General features: G+C 44.3%; 1 protein-coding gene across 1 annotated transcript in view; it reads right to left on the reverse strand.

Moving 5' to 3' along the window:
- Positions 1–527: 527 nt before the first annotated feature.
- The window catches only part of LOC138664970 (endoplasmic reticulum aminopeptidase 1-like), a 107,926-nt gene continuing 80,652 nt past the window's right edge, over positions 528–27,801 (reverse strand). The window contains exons 12-19 of the mRNA XM_069752072.1: positions 22,349–22,428; positions 17,231–17,414; positions 16,139–16,295; positions 15,874–16,058; positions 12,232–12,390; positions 9,475–9,615; positions 9,316–9,397; positions 528–814 (exon numbers count right to left, since the gene is read on the reverse strand). Coding sequence (XP_069608173.1) covers positions 668–814; positions 9,316–9,397; positions 9,475–9,615; positions 12,232–12,390; positions 15,874–16,058; positions 16,139–16,295; positions 17,231–17,414; positions 22,349–22,428 — 1,135 coding nt within the window. The 3' untranslated portion in view covers positions 528–667. The remainder of the gene's footprint in view (positions 815–9,315; positions 9,398–9,474; positions 9,616–12,231; positions 12,391–15,873; positions 16,059–16,138; positions 16,296–17,230; positions 17,415–22,348; positions 22,429–27,801) is intronic.

Below are 27,801 nucleotides of genomic sequence, written 5' to 3' on the forward strand. Positions count from 1 at the left end.
AATGGGCCAACATACCAACAACAGTGTGTGGCAACCTTGTGAAGACTTACAGAATACGTTTGATCTCTGTCATTGCCAACAAAGGATATATTACAAAGTATTGAGATGAAATTTTGTTTCTGACCAAATACTTATTATCCACCATATTATGCAAATAAAATAATAAAAAAACAGACAATGTGATTTTCTGGATTTTTTTTTCTCAGTTTGTCTCCCATAGTTGAGGTCTACCTATGATGTAAATTACAGACGCCTCTCATCTTTATAAGTGGTGGAACATGCACTATTGCTGACTGACTAAATACTTTTTTGCCCCACTGTATATATATATATATATATATATATATATATATATATAATTTCAGCACAGAATTTTACTAATTTTTCTTTAATTATGATATTTAAGGGTGGACATTCACTTTAAGGTAGGCCAATCATTTGCGCTATCCAGCAGCCGTTTGTCCATGGTATCTTGATAATATCACAGAATTGGTACAAATTAATTTTCTTCACCTCCCATAGGCAGATGATCAAATTTGGACACATTCAGCTCAAGATTTCTTAATGAAATCGTCTCGTGAGCGCTGCCAACACGACCCTGAAATGGCTGCTCGTACATGCCCATCAGGGAGCTCAATGAGGATGTACGTATCCAGAAACTATTATTCTATAATCTATTATTCTCTAGCCAGGTTTTAACAGTGTCAAAGTTTTTATCCATCCATCTAATATTTTCCTCCATAGTTTCTTTTGCTTGTTGGACGCAGCGTAACTGGGAGCCGGTCTCTTTCAATGATTCAAAAAACATTGTTGCCTAAAAAGAAATTAGAAAGAAATTATATAATTCGCCTTCATATTGGCTGTATTTATACTGTATCAGAAAATCTACATTCACCCAAAATATGAACGGATGAGGCACAAGGCACTACACCGTATATTCAAAGGCCACATATACCAATATAAAAATAGGGATTTTTGTGTACTCACCGTAAAATCCTTTTCTCCGAGCCATTCATTGGGGGACACAGACCATGGGTGTATGCTGCTGCCACCAGGAGGCTGACACTAAGTAATACAAAGAAAAAGTTAGCTCCTCCCCTGCAGTATACACCCTCCTGCTGGCTCCCAGCTAACCAGTTCGGTGCAAAAGCAGTAGGAGATCAATAACGACATATAAGCGTAAAGCATGTCACATTATATATAAGAGTATAACATATCAAAAGATAAAAACAAAGCATAAGCTAATAACAGGGTGGGAGCTGTGTCCCCCAATGAATGGCTCGGAGAAAAGGATTTTACGGTGAGTACACAAAAATCCCTATTTCTCCTTCGCCTCATTGGGGGACACAGACCATGGGACGTCCCAAAGCAGTCCCTGGGTGGGGACAACATCACTTCAGGCCGTGTAGCCGCTACTTACAAGTGCGCCACCGCGGCCTGCAAAGTCCACCTGCCCAGACTCACATCTGTGGAAGTGAGTGAATTATAGTGCTTCAAAAATGCATGCGGCCTGGAGGAATTCGCAAGCCTGCGGTCGTGCTTGCCGACGTCTGGCGCCTAGAGCCCTCAGACAGGGAGATAGGCTGGCATCTAGCGCGAAAGGACTCCTGGATGGAGAAAAGAATCCACCAGGCTAACGTGGCCGAAGAGAAACGGCTAAACCCTTCCTGCGACCCTCAGGAAGCCTACTTACCATCGAAAAACCCGAGTAAAATGTCCAACCTTTGGAAGGACGTCGTCCTCGATACGTACCCACTCGGAGCACTCGCTTCTTCCAGATTATGGAGAACCCATTCCGCTTTGTGGACTAGAGCCGAAGGAGATGAGAAGACGATGCCCCTGCAACAGTGGAGATATAATACCCCTTGGCAACGAGGGAAGGGGATGGCTAGAGGGCAACCTTGCCTTGAAGGTAATAAGGAAAAAAGATAAAGAACAGAGCATCGAGATCTGAAGACTCATCAGGAGGACAAGAACGCAGAGAAAGAAAGGGAGAGACCCTCCCTGATAGAAAAGTCTATCCGGATCAGAAAAGGAGTCTACTGTAAGATGCCCAGGACCATTAAGGTCCCACGGATTTAACGGTACGCAGTAGGGAAGAACTACAGGTTGAGGCCTGCAAGAAAGACCATATTTCCAGCTTGAGACAATAAGCCGGAAAAATACTAGTACCGCAAGCGAGAAAAAAACCTGACATGGTCAGTGCGGGTCTCCCGGGATCACTGGGGCCCTACCCGCTTCCGAAAAGGTTTCAGACGTAGTGGAAGAGGGGTTATGGAAATTGGTACCATGGAAGAATAGATCATGCACTGCAATGGTCTTGGATCGCGAGGCCAAACCATGAACTGGAGTACATTGGCGTTCAGCTTGGACGCCATCCGAACTACCTCTGGAGTACTCCAGTGAAGGCAGGTCCGATGGAAGATTTCCGAGTGAAGTTCCCACTCACTTGAGGAAAAACCCGGACGGCTGAATATGTCTGCCGCCCAGTGTTCTACTCCAGGGAATGTACTGTTGAGATCACCGAAGATAGAACTCGGCCCATCAGAGAGTGCGAGGTACCTTAGCCATGGCGCTTGACTGAGGGTACTTGCTAGATGGCTAACTTGGGGCACAGCCGAGGCATTATCCAACTGAAGACCCGCCAGAAGGCAGAGGGCCTGCTGAAGGAATAGCCGTACCGTTCGGATCTACAGAGAGATGATCGGGAGAAGAAAACTGGCAATGGTATCTCCCAATAGCCCTTGGGCCAGGAGAAGGCTCTGGAAGAGAAAAGAGCTCAGAGACTACCCTTTGAGAGCCTGATTGACTTGCAGAAAACGAGCGCAGCGAAGGAAACTGCTTCCGTAGACGTCCTTTCCCTCAGAACCCTCCTAGCGAATTGAAAGAACCGAGGGAATGAGAGATCGAGTGCGCAAGCTCCCTGTAGAAGGGCCACGACCTAGACCCGAGAGAGAATAACCATCCTTCTTGGGCAGGATCATCCTCAAAGAGGATCTGCTGGGCTGAGAATGAGGGAAAAAAACTTGTCTAAGTTTAGCTGCTAGCCCAATAGAGAGGTAATTGCAAGTGATATGGACGACTCAGCGTAGTCCTAGGAGAGCGGCTACAAAGTCGGCCAAATAGGGCAGGACGACCATGCTTCTAAGGTGCAAGAAGAACATGACAACCGTCATGACCCTTGCGACCACTCTGGTGTGGTAGCCAGGCAGAAGGGCCAGGTCGTGAAAATACTGTTCGCGAATGGAAAGGCGAAGAGATTATAGTAGAGAGGAGAAATAGGTATGTGAGGGTAAGAATCCCGAATGACGATGGATGCCAGAAAACAACCACGTTTCTCTGTTGAAGTAGTGGCTGAGCGGAGGAACTCCATCCGAAAAAAGAAAGGGCCCTGTCAAAGGTTGTTAGAAGTTTGGGGTCCAGGAATGGAGATACTTTTCATTCCCTCCATTTTGGAACCAAGATCCCTTAGATCTAGACTGTCCTGGCCAATGCTTCCACTGCTGGTTGAGCCTGAAGAAGAGATATGATCCCTTGCTAATCTCCCGCTCAGAAGATTTGATTGGCCAGCTATACTGTGGAACGAAGTAGATAAGGTCTGGGACCCGGAGACTTTCATTCTCTCCCTTTGGTCAAGCAACCCATGTGGCGGCTAAGGAAGGGTAGAGCGCTGAACCCGAAACCACAAGACGGAACGAACTAGATTTGCTATCCGACCGTCTGTGGAATCTTAATTGATGATACACCGGCCAGGATACTGGTAGGAATACCGCAAGAAATTCTGCCCGGCGAGTCTGCCAAGTGACAGAATGCGGGACTGTAACCATTAGGTCTCTGCCATCGTCGTGCAGAGAAGAAAATAAGGAAAAACCTCGATCCACCATCTTCTTAACAGGGAAGTGGAGAGGAATCGTCCACTTTCTTGCATCTGATACAAAGGGGGGAAAACCTCCTTGTTGGGACGCCACAAATGTGGACGCCACATCCCCAGAATTGAGGTTTCCGAGTGGACAGGGCAGGTTGTGGCGATAGACCTGGATGCAGAAGAAGATACATGGAGGCGACACTCCGTGTGCTCGTCTGTTGAAGGTGTGGGGGGAAATCGGAGCCCTTTAAGGGACCCGTCGCCCATAAAATTCCGACCAGGTATGGTATCCTACTTAGAGGTCTTCCAGTGCATCACCGTCAAATGTTGATGGAGATTTTCTAGAACCTGTACGTTTTTCTAGAATACTTGCGGCCCCTGCTAGCCGACGGCTCCCATTGTAGGAGAGGGAGCATGTGAGTGCTCCAGAGCTCAGTTAGGGTGACCAGCTTAGGATAGATGATGTGCCCTTAAGACCAGTAAATACTGGTCATGCGCATTTAAGGCTAGGGGTTACTGGCCATGAGCCTTTAAGACCAGGGAATACTGGTCTTGTGCCTTTTGTAAGATGACATACTGTTCATGTGCCTTTAAAAGCAGGGCATGCTGAAATCCAGGAGATAATGGTCATGTGCCCTTAAAACCAGGGTATGCTGGTCATTTGCGTTTAAGACCAGGGCGTACTGGTCCTGAGCCTTTAAGTCCAGGGCATAATGGTCACGTGCCTTAAAGACCAGGGCATACTGGTCGTGTGCCTTTAAAAGCCAGGGCATACTGGACATGAGCCTTTAAGACCAGGGCATACTGGTCATGTGCCTTGAAAACCAGGACGTACTAGTCATGTGCCTTTAAGACCAGGGCATACTGGTTATTGCGTTTAAGACACTGGTCACGTGCCTTTAAGACCGGGGCATACTGGTCATGTGCCTTGAAAACCAGGACGTACTAGTCATGTGCCTTTAAGACCAGGGCATACTGGTTATTGCGTTTAAGACCAGGGATACTGGTCACGTGCCTTTAAGACCAGGGCATACTGGTCATGGCCTTGAAAAACCAGGACGTACTAGTCATGTGCCTTTAAGACCAGGGCATACTGGTCACGTGCCTTTAAGACCAGGGCATACTGGTCATGTGCCTTTAAGACCAGGAAATACTGGTCACGTGCCTTTAAGACAAGGGCATACTGGTCATGTGCCTTTAAGACCAGGGTATACTGGACACGTGTCTTTAAGACCAGGGGATACTGGTCACGAGTCTATAAGACCAGGGCATGCTGGTCACGTGCCTTCAAGACCAGGAATACTGGTCATGAAAGGAATGTTGGAACAAGTGCCTTAAAGACCACCAAAGCTGGTAATGTGCCTTTAAGACCAGGGATGCTGGTCATGTGCCTTTAAGACGAGGGCATACTTGCCATGTGCCTTTAAGACCAGTGCCTACTGGCCCTGTGCCTTTAAGACCAGGGCATACTGGCCTGATTAAGTACTAAGGAAAAGGAGACCGGCTTCTGGCAGAGCAGAGAATGCTGGGGATGTGACCCTTTTAAAACTAGGGGACCCTTAAGACCAGGGAATGCTGGTCCTGGGTTTAATAAAAAGGCATGGAAAGCTGGGGAAGCACCTATGGGCCCAGCGACTACCGGGCAGAGTATTAAATACCAGGGAATGAGTCACCAGGGAATGAGTCATGAGAGCTTCATTGCTGGGAACTCACAGCTCTCAGTTTGCAAGCCTGCACACTGTACTATACATTCTGTAGTGTGCAGGAGCACCAGAGATTGCAGCCTTAAGTATATAAAAAACAGGGAAAGCTAGTCCCTTAATGCTGCCGGGATGCGTGCCGGGGGGGGGGGAGATATTGGGGCGATTCACCTTACTCAGGTTCTGAGTCCCCCGTCTGGAATAGCGCTGACTTCAGTGCTGAAAAACCGCCGGCCGCAGCCCCCTCCAGAAGAAATAGTGACCGCAATGGAGGAGGAAGAAGATGGCCGCCGAGATCTCGTCTGGAACGAGAAGCGCCTGAATAGGGGGGCGGAGCCGCTAGAAGGGAGCGAGCGGTGGGCGGGGCTTCCCGGGATGCGGCCTAAACAGGGCCGAAGCCGGGGACTAAATTTATGGCTTCGGCCGGCGCGCACCGGCAGACTGAGGGGAAAAGTGCCGCGAAGCTCTGTGGGGACCCAGTCGCTATGGAGCCCTCCCCTGACCGCCGGAAAACCCAAATCTCACGGAGCACTTACCCCAATATGGAGGGGGTGGCAGATGCTGCAGGTAGGAGCTGTGCCCGGGTAGATAGGACGGTGCAGGGTTGGGGAGCCTCCATCCACCATCCCTGCAGAAGAGGGGTGGAGAGGAACCGTCTGCCTCCTTCCATCATCCGCTTTTTCAGTGGTGATGCAGTGGGGGCTGCTCGGACACCACGCTGGAAGGTGCCTCTGTACAGCCGAGGGTAAAACCTGGTGGACAGGGCTGAATGTCCGGCAATAGACCTGGCTGCAGAAGAGGATACTGAAGGTGAAACTCCAGTGCTCGTCTGATAAGGGAGGGGGGAGATCGGTGCCCTTGAAGGGGCCCGTCGCCCCTAAAATCAGCTCAGGCAGTGGCTTCCCACGTCGCAGGAGAGGATACGGAGAGGTAAAACTCCCGTGCTCGCCTGTTGATGGTTCGAGGAGATCGGAACATGAAAGAATCCGTCGCCCCATTCGACCGTAGTAAAAAGTAAAAAATGGTAAAAAAGAGTTCTTTGGGTCTGAATAGCAGACCCGTCCGTGTGCCTCCTACGGACACTAAGCAAGAACTGGTTAGCTGGGAGCCAGCAGGAGGGTGTATACTGCAGGGGAGGAGCTAACCTTTTTCTTTGTATTACTTAGTGTCAGCCTCCTGGTGGCAGCAGCATACACCCATGGTCTGTGTCCCCCAATGAGGCGAAGGAGAAATTAGATTTTTCTTTTATTGGGATAATGTATGTTGTTCACCACTTTTTAATATCCTACCATAATAGAGTCTTGTTGGAGGTGTAGTAGGGAAAAGCATCTGCTATGTCATTTACATGCCACTGTCAGGTGGGAATCTGTCACCAGGTTTTTTCCCGCCTAAAATAAGAGAAGCATAATGTACACACAGAGACCCTGATTCCAGCAATATGTCACTTACTGGGCTGCTCAGAGTAGATTTGCTAAATCACTGTTTTATTAGCAGTAGATTATCACTAGAGGACTAGTAAACCTGCTGCCAGGTAGTCCTCCATATTCATGAGCTCTGCATAACCCCGCCCACACCACTGATTGGCAGATTTCTGTGTACACTGAGCAGAGACCTGCCAATCAATGGTTTGGGTGGGATTAAACGGAGCTCAACATTCAGAGAACTGGAACATCTGTAGGAAATAAAGCAGTGATCTTATCAAAATGACAATAACCAGCCCAGGAAGTGACTCATCACTGAAATCAGGTTTTTTGCCCCTACATCATGCTGCTGTCAGATGAGGTAGCAAAACACTGGTGACAGATTCCCTTTAGCAGCCATGGCCAGAATATAGTTCTGGCCGCAGCTATTGGAGGCGGATGTGGCTATCTGACTTGTCTGGAGCTCAGCTGTTAAGCCCCCTACACACTCTCCACCCCAGCGCAGGATGCACCGATATGTACAAAGGGGCGGAGCACTTCAGAGAAAGACATACCTAGCTGCAACCATGTAGCCCGGCTCTGATCCATCCTTACCAAACGTAACGAATAGACTAACAAGTTCCCTTTAACCCCTTCACGATCTTTAATGTATAGACAACATCTTTCCCCGTACATGACTACATGTACATTTTATTACACAGATTTTCCACTGTATGCAATATTTTAACATTTTGGCCAAGGCTAGGGCACCTTGAAGCAGAGTATAATGGTCCAAGAATCAGAAATTGGCACTGCAGAAATGCCGTTCTGAAGAAGGCCATAATTGGCGCAACCGTTACAATATTGCAAACAGTAGATAATCAGTATAATAAAATTATTGCATCAATTTGGAGTGCCAAATTCATCTTTCTACTTATTCTGGAGTGGACTGCTATTTGTGCACCCATAGGAGTGCTGCGCAGCCTTTATTTCTACTTTGTAAAGTGGTAATATTACATTGCTGTCCCGTGAGTCCATGGCCCTTGGAATATTTGACAATATCTTGCTGATCTTAAAACATAACTGCACTTTCAACAAACTTTACATAGATCAAATAGTACTGACGATTAGAGCAAACCTTGTAATGTATCTCATAGGCGAAATCAGCTTCCTTCTGTACTTATTAGACACTTCTTACTCTCCCCCTGTCTCCTGAACTCACCATTCATGGGAAAAAGAAGCTCAAGTCTGTCTCAGACGGACTGCAGGTGAGATATGACACAATACATTATCCTCTATGGAGAGGAGGGAACAGAAGCAGGGAAGGGACCAGACAGAAAACCATTGTGCAGAGCTCCGTAACAAGTGTTTTACCTCTAATCAGAGGTTGACTCAGATCAACACCGCTGAGCTCTGCAGTAAAATGGCCACAGCTTGTCTTAGTGAGCTAAAAAAAGTAAATGAAGAGCAGGTATTTCCCTCTCTGAGCTGTGTGGTGTATGGAACAAATCGCTGCAGCTTATCTCCTCCCTCATCTACTAGTGGATTGGAAGGTTACAGAAAAAGCGTAAAGGGTATAAGTCACATAATGTCCAGAAATGGTATATATTCTATAATATATACATATATACATATATACATATATATATATATATATATGTATATATATATATATATATATATATACATATATATTATATATATATACATATATATATATATTATATATATATATATATATTATATATATATATATATATATATATATATATATATATAAATTATATATATATATATATATATATATATATATATATATATATATATTACATATATATATACACACACACACACAGGGCACCGTATTCTGAAAAGTTACTTAAAAGCAGTTACGCTTTAACAGCATGCAATGTCAAACAGCTGCTTCTATGTGGTCTAATCTACGAGCAAGTACACCCAGAACCTTCACTACAATTGAGGGTTTGTGTCCACGGGCCGAATTACATCCGGATTAGCTGCGGATTGAACGCTGCGTACAACCGCAGCGTCCAGATGTTACAGCATAGTGGAGGGGATTTTATGAAACACGCATCTGGCAGCCCTGCATTTACGGACATGCGGCGCGTCTTTTTAGAACGCAGCATGTCTGTTTACCTTGCGGTGACGCTCCGCAAATAACAGGTTTTCCCGCTCCGTCCAAAGCGCCGACAATCCGGACCGTGGACACATACTCTGACTCTCCTAGTTTCTTTCCCTCTAGAACATATGATGCCTGTAGATTATTAGTACTCATAATAACAATAAAAAAACTTAACAGTAAAAATGTAATTAAAAAAATAATTTTCTTTACCTCTTCCAGCCACTCTCTTGTAGAAAACAGTTTTGTTACACCAACAACCATGTCACCAATTGTGCGGGATCCCAACTCAAACCTAGAAGATACGTAAACCTCAATTAGGAGAACACATCAGATATGTTAATGACAAACGTACATGAGGAACGTGCATACTTTTGAGTGAGTTGATGCCAGTTAGTCTTCAGAAACTTCCAAGCCAACATGTGCCCAACTTGATTTCTGCTCACAGAGACAACTATATGCGGAAGTTCTTGAGTTTTTACAAGATCTCCTTTCAAAGCCTCCTCCATGAGCCTAGGCAAGATGGAAAACCATTTATGTTAACAACATACAGAACAGGCAACACTAATTCTATTATATGCCAAGCCAAAAGGGATTTCCCAAAAATGCCTTTTGTGTCATGCTGATGGGATAGGTCATAGAACAGTTTTATGCAATGATTTACTGACAGGTCAAAAAATATATACAGCTCTGGCAAAAATTAAGAGACCACTGCAAAATTTTCAGTTTGTCTGATTTTTCTCTTCATAGGTATATTTTTGAGTAAAATGTAAATTGTTCTTTTATTCTATAAACTACTGACAACATGTCTCCAAAGTTCCAAGCAATACATTTTTTATTTATTTTCTGAAAATGAGAAATGGTGAAAATAACAAAAAAAAAATGCAGTGCTTGCAGACCTCAAATAATGCAAAGAAAACAAGTTCATAATCATTTAGAAACAACAATACTAAAGTATTAACTCAGGAAGAGTTCAGAAATCAATATTTTGTGGAATAACCATGATTTTTAATCACAGTTTTCATGCGTCTTGGCATGCTTTCCACCAGTCTTTCACACGGCTTTTGGGTGACCTTATGCCACTCCTGGTACAAAAATTTAAGCAGTTCTTCTTTGTTTGATGGCTTGTGACTATCCATCTTCCTCTCAATTACATTCCAAAGGTTTTCAATGGGGTTCAGGTCTGGAGATTGGGCTGGCCATGACAGGAATTTGATATGGTGGTCCTTATTCCACACCTTGATAGACCTAGCTGTGTGGCATGGCACATTGTCCTGCTGGAAAAACCAGTCCTCAGAGTTGGGGAACATTGCCTGAGCAGAAGGAATCAACTGTTTTCCCAGGATAACCTTGTATGCAGCTTGATTCATACATCCTTCGCAAATAACAACCTAACCAATTCCAGCCTTGCTGAAGCATCCCCAGATCATCACCGATCCTCCACCAAACTTCACAGTGGGTGCAAGACACTGACTTGTACGCCTCTCCAGGTCTCCGTCTAACCATAAGGGTATGTGTCCACATTCAGGATTGCATCAGGATTTGGTCAGGATTTTTCATCAGTATTTGTAAGCCAAAACCAGGAATGGGTGATAAATGCAGAAGTGGTGCACATGTTTCTATTATACTTTTCCTCTAATTGTTCCACTCCTGGTTTTGGCTTACAAATACTGATGAAAAATCCTGACCAAATCCTGATGCAATCCTGAACGTGGACACATACCCTTAGACGACCAGGTGTTGGGCAAAGCTGAAAATTAGACTCATCAGAGAAGATGACCTTACTCCAGTCCTCTATGAGCCAATCCTTATGGTCTTTGGCGAACTTCAGCCTGGCTCTCCTTTGCTTCTCATTGATGAAGGGCTTTTTTCTAGCTTTACATGACTTGAGTCCTGCGTCTAGGAGCCTGTTACGAACTGTTCTTGCCATGCACTTCACCCCAGCTGCCATTTGCCATTCCTTTTGTAGGTCACTAGATGTCACCCTGAAGTTGATGAGTGAAATTCGAATAAGATGACGGTCATCCTGGTCAGTGGAGAGTCGTTTTCGCCCTCTGCCGGTCTGTAGCTTTGTTGTCCCCAATATCTGCTGCTTGACCTTGTTGTAATGGACCGCCGTCTTAGAAATTTTGAGGATGGAGGCAACATGACGCTCACTGTGTCCCACTGCTAGTAAAGCCAGAATTGAGCCCTTCTTTTCCTCACTCAAGACTTTTCTTTTCAACTCCTTTGGCATGGCTATTTTTTCATTCCTATTACTTAGGGATATTACTAGCGCTTGTTTTGCCATCCAGCTTGTCCAATTGCAAGAGGATTGTGAACAGCTCAGCAGTGTTTTTTATACTTTCCTTCATTAAATAAGATTTGGTTCAGGTGATCACCTAATCAGAAGCACATTAAGTAGAATGAGGTGTCATGTGGTTGGAATTCAACTGACACTGGAATGGAATGGCTGTCAGACATGTAGAGCAGAGGTCCCCAACTCCAGTCCTCAAGGCCCACCAACAGGTCATGTTTTCAGGATTTCCTTAGTCTTGCCCAGGTAATAATTGCATCACCTGTGCAATGCAAAGGAAATCCTGAAAACATGACCTGTTGGTGGGCCTTGAGGACTGGAGTTGGGGACCTCTGATGTAGAGAACCTGATTTTTATAAAACTGTGCAGTGGTCTCTTTATTTTTGCCAGAGCTGTATATATCAAATATTTTCCATGTATCTTCTCTAACAGCATTGATCAATCCTGGATATTACATTATTAATACTGTACATTAGGACGTTGATGTTTATACTACCCCCATAATAATGACATACGCCAAACTGGAACTTAAACTTGTTAAAATCATATCTAGCGTTTTAAGTCATTAAAGGTAATAGTAATTGATACTTAGATATCCCTGAAGTGAAAATGTAATTATGCAATCCGTAAATAATTAAAGCAATGTTATGTGAAGGGATCCTAACGAATGCTTTCATTTATACTTATTTGACCTATCATTAATGTTCCGTTGGTGATCGGATCACTGACTGTTCGCCGATCAGAAAACTAGATAAAATATTCATGAGAAATCCCACTTACAAGTAAATGTAAACTGATCTATCAGTATCTGACAATACAAAGTGCATTTTTACCACTGCAGCTTGTCGCGATCCTGAGTCATAGTCAGCGCATACTCGATCAGGTGCATTTCACCAGTTGCAGCAGTTTTATATTTTTCAAACAAATAGTCCCAACCTTCAGCTGTCTGAGCGCCCACAGCGTACACCGCCAAGACGACGTCACGCGGCAAACTGGGAAAATATAACACGGGACAGGTCACCAGAGAAAGTATCCCTGTAAAGCAAGTATTTGTAGACTGGTTTATACCCATTATACTGGCAGCATCTAATCATATACAGCCTGTAAGAGAATTAACAATAAATCTTCTATTTTCATATACAGGTATCTCTAAGTATACGATAATATGGATTATTCCCTTCAACACCAAGTCTGCCATTCAGTCCTCTTTCACACGTCAGTGGCTTCAGTAAGTGTACTGACAGTTTTCTCACGTACTGGAGACACTGACACACGTAGACCCATTCAAATGAATGGGTCTATGCACATGTCTCCGTGTTTTCACGGACTGTGTGTCCGTGTTGAAAACACGGAGACATGTCCGCTTTTCTCCGGCAGCATGGTCCGCAAAGCGTCCCGCACACGTGCACATGGAGAACAGTGTGCACTCTCCTCCGTGTGCACATACCGCGGTAGGAGAGACAGCGCTACAGTAAGCACCGTCCCCTGCTTTTGGTGCTGAAGCCGGCATTCATTCCTTCTCCCCAGCAGCGTTCGCTGGAGAGAAGGAATGAAAAATCAAGGTTTTTGTGGGGTTTTTTGTTAAAAATAAAGTTTGGAGTCACCTCCCGCCTCCCATTCCCCGTGCGCCCACCCGCTTGCCGAGAAATACTCACCAAGCTCCTGCGATGTCTGCTCTCAGCGCCGGCAGCCTGTCTTGTGTGAGCGGTCACGTGGTACCGCTCATTACAGTGATGAATGTCTGTATAATGTGTGGTCGAGTCGCAGAGCTCTGTGATCAGCCGCAGCCGATATACAGACACCACTACTACAGCTGCAGAGAGCCAACTCTGAACCTGGGAAAAGTACATACCATGTAATTTTAATATTTAAACACAATTCTGGCTGTGGTCTGGCAGGATCAGAGAACTTCCAGCTGCTGCTGGTAACAGCTGATCGTGCTGGGTGTCCTTAGTACATGTCAGCCCATTTAATAGATGAAGTATTTACACACTATTAGTAAACACGTCTGTATTACAGTGTATTATTTGCCTGTGTAAAACTATTAAGCATCCACACATTTCTTTCCTAAATGCCATTCTTAGTACTTGGCATGTCGCAACAAATCATTGACTCAGGAGAGTTGCTGCAAAAGTGATGTAGGGGCATTGAGTGACCTTTGCAAATCACTTAGATGTCAACTGTAATTTAAACAATTAAATGACTGGTTAAGGATTTTTCTTAGACCCTGGCATTAGAGCAGATGGGCAGCTGTATATACAGATGGCATCAGCAGGTGATGGCACCAGCAGGTGATGGCACTAGCACAGCTCCTATGCTTGTGCCATCTGTGCAGATTATTTGGAACTCAAAATCCAGAGCCCTGACTGCCAAATACTGCTGATAAAAGGTGAGGATTCACTGTAAGTAAATAACTTTGAGCTGCGTGTCCTTATTATCCATTTCCTAAAGTAAGGATTGAGAAGAGTAAAACATACATACAGTACATACATAAAATGTCCAGACATGGTAACACAGAGGTTACTTAGTCTTTCAGTCCCTTCACAGGTCCTGGTGATTCCTGTACTGCGAAAACCAGTACTGATGAGATCCGAGATCCGTGGTCCGTATCTAAGTGACACCGGTGTGCTCACATGTGACATCCGTGTGCAGTCAGCGAGACACGTAAAGAATGAAATGCAGCATAGAAATTAAGAGTGTTATGTCTTAAAGATGTTCAAAGATAGCGATAGATAGGGATGAGGAACATGATAGAAAGATATATAGATAGATAGATATCAGTGTGGTTTCTAATCAGTGCTTTGCGTGCTTATTTTTCTGTACTTGTGTTTATTGTTTAAATAAAAGTGTGGGGTCCCCCTTCATTGTCCTGCATTTCTGGTGTGCTGAAGGCTGATGTTCTTAATAACCAGTAAATAACCAGTAAAGGCTAAGCAAACATCTGTGAGTTGATATTATCCCCTTTACCCCAAAGGTGGTTTGCACGTTATGGACCGGGCCAATTTTTACAATTCTGACCACTGTCCCTTTATGAGGTTATAACTCTGGAACGCGTCAACGGATCCCGGTGATTCTGACACGGTTTTCTCGAGACATATTGAACTTCATGTTAATGGTAAAATTTCCTTGACATTACGTGAGTTTATTTGTGAAAAAAAAACGGTAACATATGTGGGGGTAAACCACTGTTTGGGCGGATGGGAGAGCTCAGAAGGGAAGAAGCGCCATTTGACTTTTCAATGCAAAATTGGCTCGAATTGAGATAGGACACAATGTCTCGTTTGGAGAGCCCCTGATGTGCCTAAACATTGAAATCCCCCACAAGTGACACCATTTTGGAAAGTAGACCCCCTAAGGAACTTATCTAGATGTGTGGTGAGCACTTTGAACCCCCAAGTGCTTCACAGAAGTTTATAATGCAGAGCCGTAAAAATAAATCTTTTTTTCCGAGGGTCTCAGGGAAGCCCCCTGCGCGATGCTTTCCTATGCCGCCGGAACGCTGCGATCATGTTTGATCGCAGTGATCCCGGAGTTAATGTGTCGGGAGCGGTCCGTGACCGCTCCTGGCACATAGTGCCGGATGCCAGCTGTGATAATCAGCTGACACCCTGCCGCGATCGGCCGCGCTCCCCCCGTGAGCACGGCTGATCGCGTTAGACGTACTATCCCGTCGGTGGTCATATGGGCCCATACCACCTCGACGGGATAGTACGTCTAATGTCAGAAAGGGGTTAATAGTCTGGGAACCTTTATGGCTTTTGGCCCCTTCCCAGAATATTAACACTAGCCCCCAGCTGGTTAGGAAAATGAAGGAGAACCCCTCGCTGCTTTTACTTTTCTAATTTATCTATTTAATACGCACTACACAGCGGGTGCTGACTACAAGTCTCATCAGCGTTGCCTAGTCTCGTTGATCACAGGTAGACCAGACGACAATGATGAGACTTGTAGTTCACACTGTTCCCAAGCAGTGGGTGTTTACTACAAGTCTCATCAGCATCGCTTGGTCTCGCGGATCGCAGGGAGACCAGGTGACAATGATGAGTTTAATTCAGAACCCGACACCTGAGAACAGCCATAACTGTACTGCTTTTCCCAGATGCCAGTGCATGCCGCCAGAGCTTTTCATTCCGGTATGTGTCACACCGATGACACACAGATGCCATATAGGTATCATCAGTGTGCACTGCAGCACGCATTTTGTCTGTGGTCCGTGTGAAAAAAAAGGGACATGTCTGTGGGTTTTTCACACGGACACACAGTCCATGTGAAAAATCTGACGTGCACACCGTCATTGAATACAATGGGTGTTTATGTTGTTCGTATTTGGGGTCCAAAATGGACTGCATACGGGCATAAAAAAGGACATGTGAAGAGGGCCTAACTCTGCTACTTACAGCTATAATCTAAGAATCACACAGTTTAAAAACTCGTCTGTATAAAGTGGCTTAAATGATCTTAAACACTGCAGAAACCTCAGTGAACCGTTAGACTCCTTCCAGTTCTTAAAGTATTCCTGGGCCTTCTGAACACATGGCTGGTATTTACGGAAGCAAGCAAACACAAGAAGAGAACTGCGGAGCATCCGCTCAGACACCGTGCCATCATCCGTCCATGTCTGGGCATCTATCAGATTGCGGAGGAGATTTACAATATAAGCCTGTGAACAGGAAAGGGTACAATGTAGCAAGGCACAGCGGGCATGTCACTGCTCAATGTCAATGACTGATCTAGAATTACCTTCATCTGGTCTTCAATCTCTTTCATGTCTCTCTTTTCCATTAATTTGTAAATAGGGACCAGTTCATCCATTCCTTGGAAGACTGGCATGATGCGATCTTCCTTTGTCAGGTACATTGTTAAGCTAAGAGCTTTGTCAATGGGCAGACGACCAATGCTGAGAAGAAGGAAAATAAATCATGTATGGCCTAATAGCCACATAGAACGGTATAATTAGCCAACAGAACACTCCAATATAGAGATTGAATACTGAGTAACATGGAGTCAAAATAGTCTGTCTGTAAAAAATACAAGGATTTTTTTTGATCATCATACAACATTAATTTTTTAAACATAAACAAGAATAAATATTAGTACAAAAACACAAAGATTAATGATAAAGGACTCGGGTAATAAGAGTCTAGGTTCAACACATAGTGGTGTCAGGATCTGAGGGGAATAATGTTCCTGGGTATATCTGATACAAGTCTATCCAATACTGTAAGTGTGTAAGTACACCTTTAAGGGGTCAAGTAGCCTGCAGAATAGGACAAGTGTCAGAACTATTAATAATTATAATTAAATTCTAATTTCTGCAAGATTATATATTAAAGCAATCCCTTAAAAGCCATATTTAGAGACTGACTAATTCAGGAGCTATTCTTACCCATATACTGTAGATCCCTGTGTGACTCAGGATTCACAGCCCCAACGTGCGTTTCGCGTCTGGTTCCTCAGGGGGCCGTCAAAGCGTATATTGCTATTGTATGATACATTTTACCATTGCATTGAGCAATCTGTAAAATTCAACTTGCTGTGGAACCCTAAAATCCATAATTATTCTTCTGAATACAAAGGTGGTCATAGTACTATATTTAGCTTATTATTGGCTGCACTGAATATATATTTTATATATATATACGTTATTGTATAGTAATGTCGTTTTTTCTGTAGAAATTTATTTAGTGAGATCCTTGTTTTTAGAAGACACCCCCCATGAAGAAGGTGAAATATCCGCCCATCTGCGGTAGATGCCTAAGCTGCTGCTATAGCGATCAGTAACTTGGTATAAAGTTCAGAGGAGGTATTGTGATCTTGCAGAGAGCTGCTTACCTCACAAGTTGGAAGGCATTGTTAATGAGACTGGCCCGGTCATTGCTGCTAATTGCCGTGTGATTCTCCTTCAACAGTTTTATCAGCGGGACCCAGCCGCCATAGTCATAGTGGACGATGTAGTAACCATTCATTCCCACATTGAACTTGATCCACTCCACTTCTTCTGGCAGGACCAGCATATCTAGAAGCAAACAATCTGATTGTCAGGGTAAACCTTTGTATCCTGTATGTGCGCTATCAAAGAGCTTTTACTATGTGGAAGTTTTGATCACTGGAACTGATCTGGGAATTGGACATCTGATTACTAGAGTTACAGTGGGGGAATAAATATTTGATCTCTTGCTGATTTTCTAAGTCTGTGTGAACATATAATCCCTTAAAAAAATTATTTTTATTTATTTCAAATATTAAAAAGACACCTACCCAGTGCAACCAAACTGGTTTAATACCAAAATGTAAACATAGACCAAATAACCTACACAAACCCTACTGTAATCCTAATTCTTAACCTGCCCAGCAGTGGAGGTTGGCACCCTAAGAGTACGATTTTTTGGCGCCCCCACTCACCGAGGACTATCCCTCACTTCCCTGGATAACCCTACCAGAGCAGGTGGAAAAACATATAGATGAGAGATAAGAGATGAAACAAATCAAAGAAATTCCCAAAACGTTTGCCAGCTGACAAAGACATGAACCTTACCATTCTAATTTTATACTGTGAGGCTGTGGCCTCTGATACAGCTAGGGGGTGCTGTTTGTTCTCTCCAGGTTGTGCATGCAGACGGATGCAGTCCATAGGTGTGCATGAGAGTCACGGATTTCCGGTCCAGGTTTTCCATGTGGCTGAAGGCCACAGATTTGTGTGTGTTAAAAGCCCTGCAGTAAGAGGTATGGGTGTGTCAGGTGCACATCAGTGTCAGTCTGGTGTGTAGAGCAGAGGCCTGCAGAGTGCTGGCTGAGTGCATGGAGGCATAGGCCAGGGGAGCCAGCACCCAGGGCAGCTGAATAGCCTGGCACCCGCAGGGTACACGGAGATGCAAGTCGTCCATGGTATTGATCTCGGATATGGACAGTCCTGTGCCCGGAGGTGGATGTCCTGTGCCCGAAGGAGTCGGATGTGGACAGTCCTGTGCCCTGAGATGGATGTCCTGTGCCCGTAGGAGTCGGATGTGGACAGTCCTGTGCCCAGAGGTGGATGTCCTGTGCCCGTAGGAGTCGGATGTGGACAGTCCTGTGCCCGGAGGTGGATGCCCTGTGCCCGAAAGAGGACTAGCATGTGCAACTATTGCAAACAGGTGGATATGGTGCCCGGCTGCTATCCGGAGGATATCCTGAACTGTGTATGACTGTGTGAGTAAACAGTCTGTAAAGAGACTGTGATACAGCGATGCAGGACACCCATGAGAACTAGTCAGAGGAGGGTTGGTGTGTGTAGTGTCTGCAACATATGAGGCTGTGTGTATGGAGACGTATGGAGAATAATATGGCATGCGGTCGCCCAGGGAAACTGGACAAGTGAAGTCTGGCCTGTTTAGGGACCGCAATCTAAAGCCATATGATTTGTATTGCTATGAACTGGAGTAAACTGAATACTGATAATATAGACTGAAGTTACATGCATTTATGTGAATTGGACTTTAATGCTGTGAGGAAACACATTAAAGAGACTTTTGTGCTTGAACTTTGTGGGTCACTGCCTCTTCACTGCGTACGATGCTACCACAATCTTACAATACATACCCTTATACACTTTTATATACCCTTATAATTTTAAGGGTAGGTTATTATATATCTCAGTGTTTAAATTATAAAAAATAAAATCCAGAAAATCACATTGTAAAAGTTATATAAATTTATTAGCATTTTGCAGTGAGAAATAAGTATTTGATCCCCTACCAACCATAAGGGTATGTGCACACATTGCAGATTTGGCTGCGGATCCGCAGCGGATTTGGCTCTGCAGATCCGCAGCAGTTTTAAATGCGTTGAACAGTACCATGTAAATCTATGGAAAACCAAATCCGCAGTACACATGCTGCGGAAAATTCTGCACAGAAACGCAGTGGTTTATTTTCCGCAGCATGTCAATTCTTTGTGCGGATTCCGCAGCGTTTTACACCTATTCCTTTATAGGAATCTGCAGTGTAAAAATGCAGGCGAAATGCGCACAAAATCTGCACAAAATCCACAGGGAATCCGCAGGTAAAACGCAGGTCATTTTACCTACGGATTATGCAGAATCCGCGTGGAAAAATCCCCAATGGAATCCGCAACGTGTGCACATACCCTAAGAGTTCTGGCTCGTACAGACCAGTTATATGCTCCTAACTCTTTACCGGCAATAAAAACAGCTGTCTTACATAGTCACCTTTATAAAAGACTCCTGTCCACAGACTCAATTAATCAGTCAGACTCTAACCTCTACAACATGGGCAAGACCAAAGAGCTTTATAAGGACGTCAGGGACAAGATCATAGACCTGCACAAAGCTGGAATGGGCTACAAAACCATAAGTAAGATGCTGGGTGAGAAGGAGACAACTGTTGGTGCAATAGTAAGAAAATGGAAGAAATACAAAATGACTGTCAATCAATATCAATCTACGCCACCATGCAAAATCTCACCTCGAGGGGGATCTTTGATCATGAAGAAGGTGCGAGATCAGACTAAAACTACACGGGGAACTTGTTAATGATCGCAAGGCAGCTGGGACCACAGTCACCAAGAAAACCATTGGTAATACATTACGCCATAAAGGTTTAAAATCCTGCAGTGCCCGCAAGGTCCCCCTGCTCAAGAAGGCACATGTGCAGGCCCATCTGAAGTTTGTCATTGAACACCTGGATGATTCTGTGAGTGATTGGGAGAAGGTGCCGTGGTCAGATGAGACAAAAATTGAGGTCTTTGGAATAAACTCAATTTGCCGTATTTGGAGAAAGAGAAATGCTGCCTATAACCCAAAGAACACCATCCCCACTGTCAAGCATGGAGGTGGAAACATTATGTTTTGGGGGTGTTTCTCTGCTAATGGCACAGGACTACTTCACCACATCAATGGGAGAATGGATGGAGCCATGTACCGTAAAATCCTGAGTGACAACCTCCTTCCCTCCGACATGACATTAAAAATGGGTCGTGGCTGGGTGTTCCAGCAAGACAATGACCCAAAACATACAGCCATGTCAACAAAGGAGTGGTTCAAAAAGAAGCACATTAAGGTCATGGTGAGGCCTAGGCAGTCTCCAGACCTTAATCCCATAGAAAACGTATGGAGGGAGTTGAAGCTCCGAGTTGCCAAACGACAGCCTCAAAATCTTAATGATTTAGAAATGATCTACAAAAAGGAGTGGACCAAAATTCATCCTGCCATGTGCGCAAACTTCATCATCAACTACAAAATGCATCTGGCTGCTGCGCTTGCCAACAAGGGTTTTGCCGCCAAGTATTACGTCTTGTTTGCCAGAGGAATGAAATACTTATTTCTCACTGCAAAATGCAAATAAATTTATATCATTTATACAACGTGATTTTCTGAATTTTAGTTTTGATTTTCTATCTCTCAATGTTAAAATTAACCTACCCCCAAAAATTATAGACTGTTCATGTCTTTGTCAATGGACAAACTTACAAAATCAGCAAGGGATCAAATACTTATTTCCCCCCACTGTATGTGAAAATCACCGCTGTTATCCCAATTGCAAGGATTTGGTTTGTTTCTCTAATTAAAAATAATCTGTCACCAAGTTTTTGCCACGTAACCCGAGGGCAGCTAATGTGGAGACAGAGACCCTGATTCCAAATATGTGTCACTTACTGGGCTGCTTGCTGTAGTTTTAAATAAAACCACTGTTTTATCACCAATATTATCACTAGAGGACTAGTAAACCTGCTAGGCAGTCCTCCATATTCATCAACCCAACCCCACCACTAACTGGCAGATTCTGCCTATGCACAGTTGCCTATCAGTGGTGTGGCCGAGGTTATACAAAACTCATCAATCTTAGAATTGGTTGAACTGCACATAAAACAGTAATGTAATAAAAACTGTAGCAAGCAGCCCAAAAAATGATACATTGCTGGAATCAGGATCTCTGTTTCTACATCCATCTGCTCTCAGCTAGAGAAGCAAAAACCTGGTGAGTGATTCCATTTAAAGGGAATCTGTCAGGTGATTTTTTAGTACGATACTAATAGTATCCTGCCCTTTCAGAATATGTATTTGTAGCTTCTCCGATTTTTTCTTGCTGTAAGCAATGGAGAATTCACATCCGCACGCCTGCTAACCAAGCATATGTACCGTACATCCAAAATGAATATGCAAAAGGCGATAATTATGCAACTTTATTAATGAGGATATGTGGTATAATAGATTTAGTACAAAAAGCTATTCAGACCCTATGGAACTGTATAATACAGCTATTTACATGAGGATTCAATGTACACCAGGATTTTGCGGAATACAAAGGAACCCAGTTTAGGATGGCGCCCTGACAGCACGCACTCCTCTCTGCTGTACCTGTGATAGCAGTAAGGCCGGGGTCACACTAGACCGTAATACGGACGAGTGCAATGCGATAAAAAATCGCATAGCGCTCGTCCCAATGTTAATCTATGGGGCAGCTCCCATCATCCGATATTTTCTCGGCCGTATTCAGGATCCGAGTGAAATCGCAGCATGCTGCGATTGTCAGCGTTTCTCGGCCGAGAATCGCCAATGAAAGTCTATGGGGGTGAGAAAAAATAGCACAGCACACGGACCATCAGTGTGACTTGCGAGAAATTCTCAGGCATTGGGCAGGTGACAGGAAAGGCTCAGCCATTATTTGCTCATTTTGCAAGTGTGTGAGAAAATCTGACCACACGGATGCCAAACGGATGTCACACGGATGTCACACGGATCATTTGATGCGAGAAAATCGCATCCTCGCACTGCACACGGATCACTGTTTTGGTAACATTTGTGCGATTCTCGTCCGTGAAAAACGGACCGTTTTTTTATACGTTGTGTGTGTCCCCGGCCTAACAATGAGAGCTGTCAGGGACGGAGGGCGCCCTGGAATCACCATCCTGGTGTCATCCAATTGACTGTGTATTCCCATCTGTTACTGAACATACCTTTCTTAGTTTTGAGCAAAAATCTTTGGACTGCATTAGATTTACTGGTGATGTATGTCAAAGGGATATGCCATAACAACCTATAAAATAGAAATAATATTCAGTAAGGATAAGTATGTTACAAACAGAAAAAGCCTAATTATAAGGCTATGTGCACACATTCAGGATTTTTTGCGTTTTTTTGGCTGTTTTCCGCAGGAAAGACGCTAAAAAAAAGCCTACATTAAGCATCCCATCATTTCAATGCATTCCGCAAATTTTGTGCACATGCCGTGTTTTTTTCCCACGAAAAAAAAACGCATCACGGTAAAAAACGCAGCATGTTCATTAATTTTGCGGATTTTTCGCGTTCTTGCCACTATATTATTGCATTGGGAAGCTCCGGAAAAAAACGCTAAAAATCCACACAAAAAAGCTCCAAAAAAATGCGCAAAAAAAACCACAATAAAAACGTGGAAAAAACGCATGTGGATTTCCTGCAGAAAAAGTCCGGTTTTGTTCAGGAAAATTCTGCAGACATTCCTGAACATGTGTACATAGCCTAAATGGTAACTTCACAACAATAGATTTCAAGATTGGACGGTGTAAACCTGGAGCAATATTTGTCAGTGATCACACTAACTTAGTGCAGCAGATGAAAGATACATCTTGCTTCGGCTAGTTACACACTAGCGTTTGGGCTGCGGACGAAAGGCCATACGGATGTATGTGGATGCCTCTGCATGCGTCATCTTGATGCTGCGCTGACCTGCGTCAAAAGCAATATGTTTCATTTTTGTTGCGGTCGGCGCAGCTTCAAACCGACGCATATGGAGGCATCCTCATACATCCGCATGACCTGCGTACCCAATGATAGGGTACGCAGGACGCATGCAGACGTAGGTGGAGCTGAAGGAAGAGGCGCGGCAGTGGACTGGGCTTCACAGAAGGCTTTCGTCTGCAGCCCCGCCGAACGCTAGTGTGAAGCTAGCCTTACTTCCCTTCAAACTTGGAAGATGTCCAGCAGAGGCATCAGCTAAGAAGGGAGCCAGCTACACCCATTTAGTGGTCTGAGAAGTCTGGCCAGAAGTGGTCTACATGGAGAAAATGCAGCCAAAAGGCATACCTTCAACATGGAAACAAGGCCAAGTGACTCGACTATGCACCAAACATAGGAAGGAAATAGGGTGCCGAAAAATGGCAGCAGGTGATCTGGACTGTGGAGTCAAAATGTGAAAAATGTGGCGGTTTGTCTGCAGAAAATAGGGAAGCTTGGTGGATATTCTTTGCAAGTTTATTAAACTTCAGCAAACGAAGATGGGAATTTGGTCAGGATTAATGGTGTCACCAATGCTGAGAAATACAGAAATACCGATAACTAGAGATGGGCGGACACCTGGATGTTCGGGTTCGGCCGAACAGTTACAAAAAGTTTGGGTTCGGGTATCGGAACAGTACCTGGACCTGAACCCGGATCCCATTCACTTGAATGTGGGCCCGAACATCCATTGTTTGTAATATGCATGACTGCGCCATAAACTCCGCTTCTGATTGGCGGTAAAATCATCCCCGCCGGTCAGAGAGCCGCTGCTCCCACATTGTCAGAAGACGACGTGAGCGCTCAGCTGTGATTGGAGATATAAAGTTTACATCCGGTCACTGTGAAAGCTGATGGGACAACTGATCCCATCATCTGACACCTGCTGCCGCTAATAACAGCGAGAGCCGCTCCTGCGCTGTAAATAAATAAAAAAAAAACGGCATGGGTTCCCCTATATTTTTGATAACCAGCCAGGCAAAACTCAGAGCTGCAACCCTCAGCTGTCAGCTTCAGCAAGGCTGGGTATCAAGAATAGAGGGGTCCTCATGCTGTATTTTTTAATTATTTAAATAATTTTAAAAAACGGACTCTATTCTTGATAACTAGCCTTGCTGAAGCTGACAGCTGAGGGTTGCAGCCCCCAGCTCTGAGTTTTGCCTGGCTGGTTATCAAAAATAAGGGCAACCCACGGCAGGTTTTTTTTAAAATGATTTATTTAGAGAGCAGGAGCGGTTAATGAATACACCCATCATCCGCTCCTGCTCTCCCTGTTGTTAGCGGTAGCAGGTGTCGGATGATGGGAGCAGTTGTCTCATCTGCTGACACCAGTGATCGGAGGTAAATGTTACAGTTAGGGCCAGAAATATTTGGACAGTGACACAAGTTTTGTTATTTTAGCTGTTTACAAAAACATGTTCAGAAATACAATTATATATATAATATGGGCTGAAAGTGCACACTCCCAGCTGCAATATGATAGTTTCCACATCCAAATCGGAGAAAGGGTTTAGGAATCATAGCTCTGTAATGCATAGCGTCCTCTTTTTCAAGGGACCAAAAGTAATTGGACAATGGACTCTAAGGGCTGCAATGAACTCTGAAGGCGTCTCCCTCGTTAACCTGTAATCAATGAAGTAGTTAAAAGGTCAGGGGTGGATTCCAGGTGTGTGGTTTTGCATTTGGAAGCTGTTGCTGTGAGCAGACAACATGCGGTCAAAGGAACTCTCAATTGAGGTGAAGCAGAACATCCTGAGGCTGAAAAAAAAGAAAAAAATCATCAGAGAGATAGCAGACATGCTTGGAGTAGCAAAATCAACAGTTGGGTACATTCTGAGAAAAAAGGAATTGACTGGTGAGCTTGGGAACTCAAAAAGGCCTGGGCGTCCACGGATGACAACAGTGGTGGATGATCGCTGCATACTTAATTTGGTGAAGAAGAACCCGTTCACAACATCAACTGAAGTCCAGAACACTCTCAGTGAAGTAGGTGTATCTGTCTCTAAGTCAACAGTAAAGAGAAGACTCCATGACAGTAAATACAAAGGGTTCACATCTAGATGCAAACCATTCATCAATACCAAAAATAGACAGGCCAGAGTTAAATTTGCAGAAAAACACCTCAAGAAGCCAGCTCAGTTCTGGAAAAGTATTCTATGGACAGATGAGACAAAGATCAACCTGTACCAGAATGATGGGAAGAAAAAAGTTTGGAGAAGAAAGGGAACGGCACATGATCCAAGGCACACCACATCCTCTGTAAAACATGGTGGAGGCAACGTGATGGCATGGGCATGCATGGCTTTCAATGGCACTGGGTCACTTGTGTTTATTGATGACATAAGAGCAGACAAGAGTAGCCGGATGAATTCTGAAGTGTACCAGGATATACTTTCAGCCCAGATTCAGCCAAATGCTGCAAAGTTGATTGGACGGCGCTTCATAGTACAGATGGACAATGACCCCAAGCATACAGCCAAAGCTACCCAGGAGTTCATGAGTGCCAAAAAGTGGAACATTCTGCAATGGCCAAGTCAATCTCCAGATCTAAACCCAATTGAGCATGCATTTCACTTGCTCAAATCCAGACTTAAGATGGAAAGACCCACAAACAAGCAAGACCTGAAGGCTGCGGCTGTAAAGGCCTGGCAAAGCATTAAGAAGGAGGAAACCCAGCGTTTGGTGATGTCCATGGGTTCCAGACTTAAGGCAGTGATTGCCTCCAAAGGATTTGCAACAAAATATTGAAAATAAAAATATTTTGTTTGGGTTATGTTTATTTGTCCAATTACTTTTGACCTCCTAAAATGTGGAGTGTTTGTAAAGAAATGTGTACAATTCCTACATTTTCTATCAGATATTTTTGTTCAACCCTTCAAATTAAACGTTACAATCTGCACTTGAATTCTGTTGTAGAGGTTTCATTTCAAATCCAATGTGGTGGCATGCAGAGCCCAACTCGCGAAAATTGTGTCACTGTCCAAATATTTCTGGCCCTAACTGTATACCTCCGATCTCAGCTGAGCGCTCACGTTGTCTTTTGACAGTGTGGGAGCCGTGGCTCTCTGACCGGCGGGCGGGGATGATTTCACCGCTGATCAGAAGCGGTATTTGCCGTGCTGTCATGCACATGACAGCGCGACAAACACCCGGTGTTTGGCAGTCGAACCCGAACAGTAACACAGACTTCCTGGTGAATTCCATGTTAAGGGGCCGAGCCCGAACAGTAGGTGTTCGGTACGGACACCGAACTTTACTGTTCGGTTCGGCCATCTCTACCGACAACTACTAAATGTAATCTGCAGCAGGAGATTGACCCCAAACATATAGCCAATGTCACTAAAAAGTATTGTTAATGTAAAGAACAAGGAGTCCTGACAGTGATGATCCGGCCTCACATAGCCCAGATCTCAGCATCATTGATTCTGTCCAGCATTACATGAAGAGATAGAAGGACTTGCCTAAGCCTACATCCACACATCTGTGGCTAGCTTCTGAAGATGTTTGTAACAACCTCCTGCCGAGTTCCTTCAAGTGTGTCTAGAAGAGCTAAGTGGTAATAGTGATGTGGTAATCCATGCATGAGCTGCGGCTGTCGAACACCCGTGAGACATGCAGCCGCGGGCACTCCGGCATGTTTATTGAGCACACAGAGGGCACTCGATTAGGACACGAGCATGCTCGTTCATCACTAGGTGGTAACGCCGATTATTGATTTGATTTAACCCCTTAGTGATGGAGCCAAATGTTTGAAATCTGACCAGTGTTACTTTATGTAGTAATAACTCTGGAATGCTTCAACATATCCCAGTGATTTCAAGATTGTTTTTTCGTGACACATTATACTTTATGATAATGGTAAATTTAGGTCAATATGTTGTGTTTATTCATTAAAAAATATCAGAAATTTGAGAAAAATGTTAAAAATTTGCAATTTTCAAGCTTTAAATGATTATCCCTTTAATCCAGATTGTCATAACTCACAAAAACATTAATAAAGAAAATTTCCCACATGTCTGCTTTACATCAGCATCATTTATAAAATATTCTTTTATTTTGCTAGCATTTTAGGAGGTTTAAAAATGTAGCGGTAATTTTTCATTTTTTAAAGGAAATTTACTAAATTTAATTTTTTAAGGACCTATCCATGTTTGAAGTGCCTTTAGGGGTCCCATATATTGCAAAACCCTCAAGAGTTATAACATTTTAACCCCTTTATGACCCAGCCTATTTTGACCTTAACCCCTTACCGGCATCGGACGTACTATACCGTCCGATGCCGGCTCCCCTGCTTTGATGCAGGGCTCCGCGGTGAGCCCGCATCAAAGCCGGGACATGTCAGCTGTTTTGAACAGCTGACATGTGCCCGTAATAGGCGCGGGCAGAATCGCGATCTGCCCGCACCTATTAACTAGTTAAATGCCGCTGTCAAACGCAGACAGCGGCATTTAACTACCGCTTCCGGCCGGGCGGCCGGAAATGACGTCATCGCCGACCCCCGTCACATGATCGGGGGTCGGCGATGCTTGTGAATGGTAACCATAGAGGTCCTTGAGACCTCTATGGTTACTGATTGCCCGTCGCTGTGAGCGCCACCCTGTGGTCGGCGCTCACAGAACACGTGCAATTCTGCTACATAGCAGCGATCAGCAGATCG

This window comes from Ranitomeya imitator, chromosome 1, assembly GCF_032444005.1.
Source record: "Ranitomeya imitator isolate aRanImi1 chromosome 1, aRanImi1.pri, whole genome shotgun sequence".
NCBI classification, from domain to species: domain Eukaryota; kingdom Metazoa; phylum Chordata; class Amphibia; order Anura; family Dendrobatidae; genus Ranitomeya; species Ranitomeya imitator.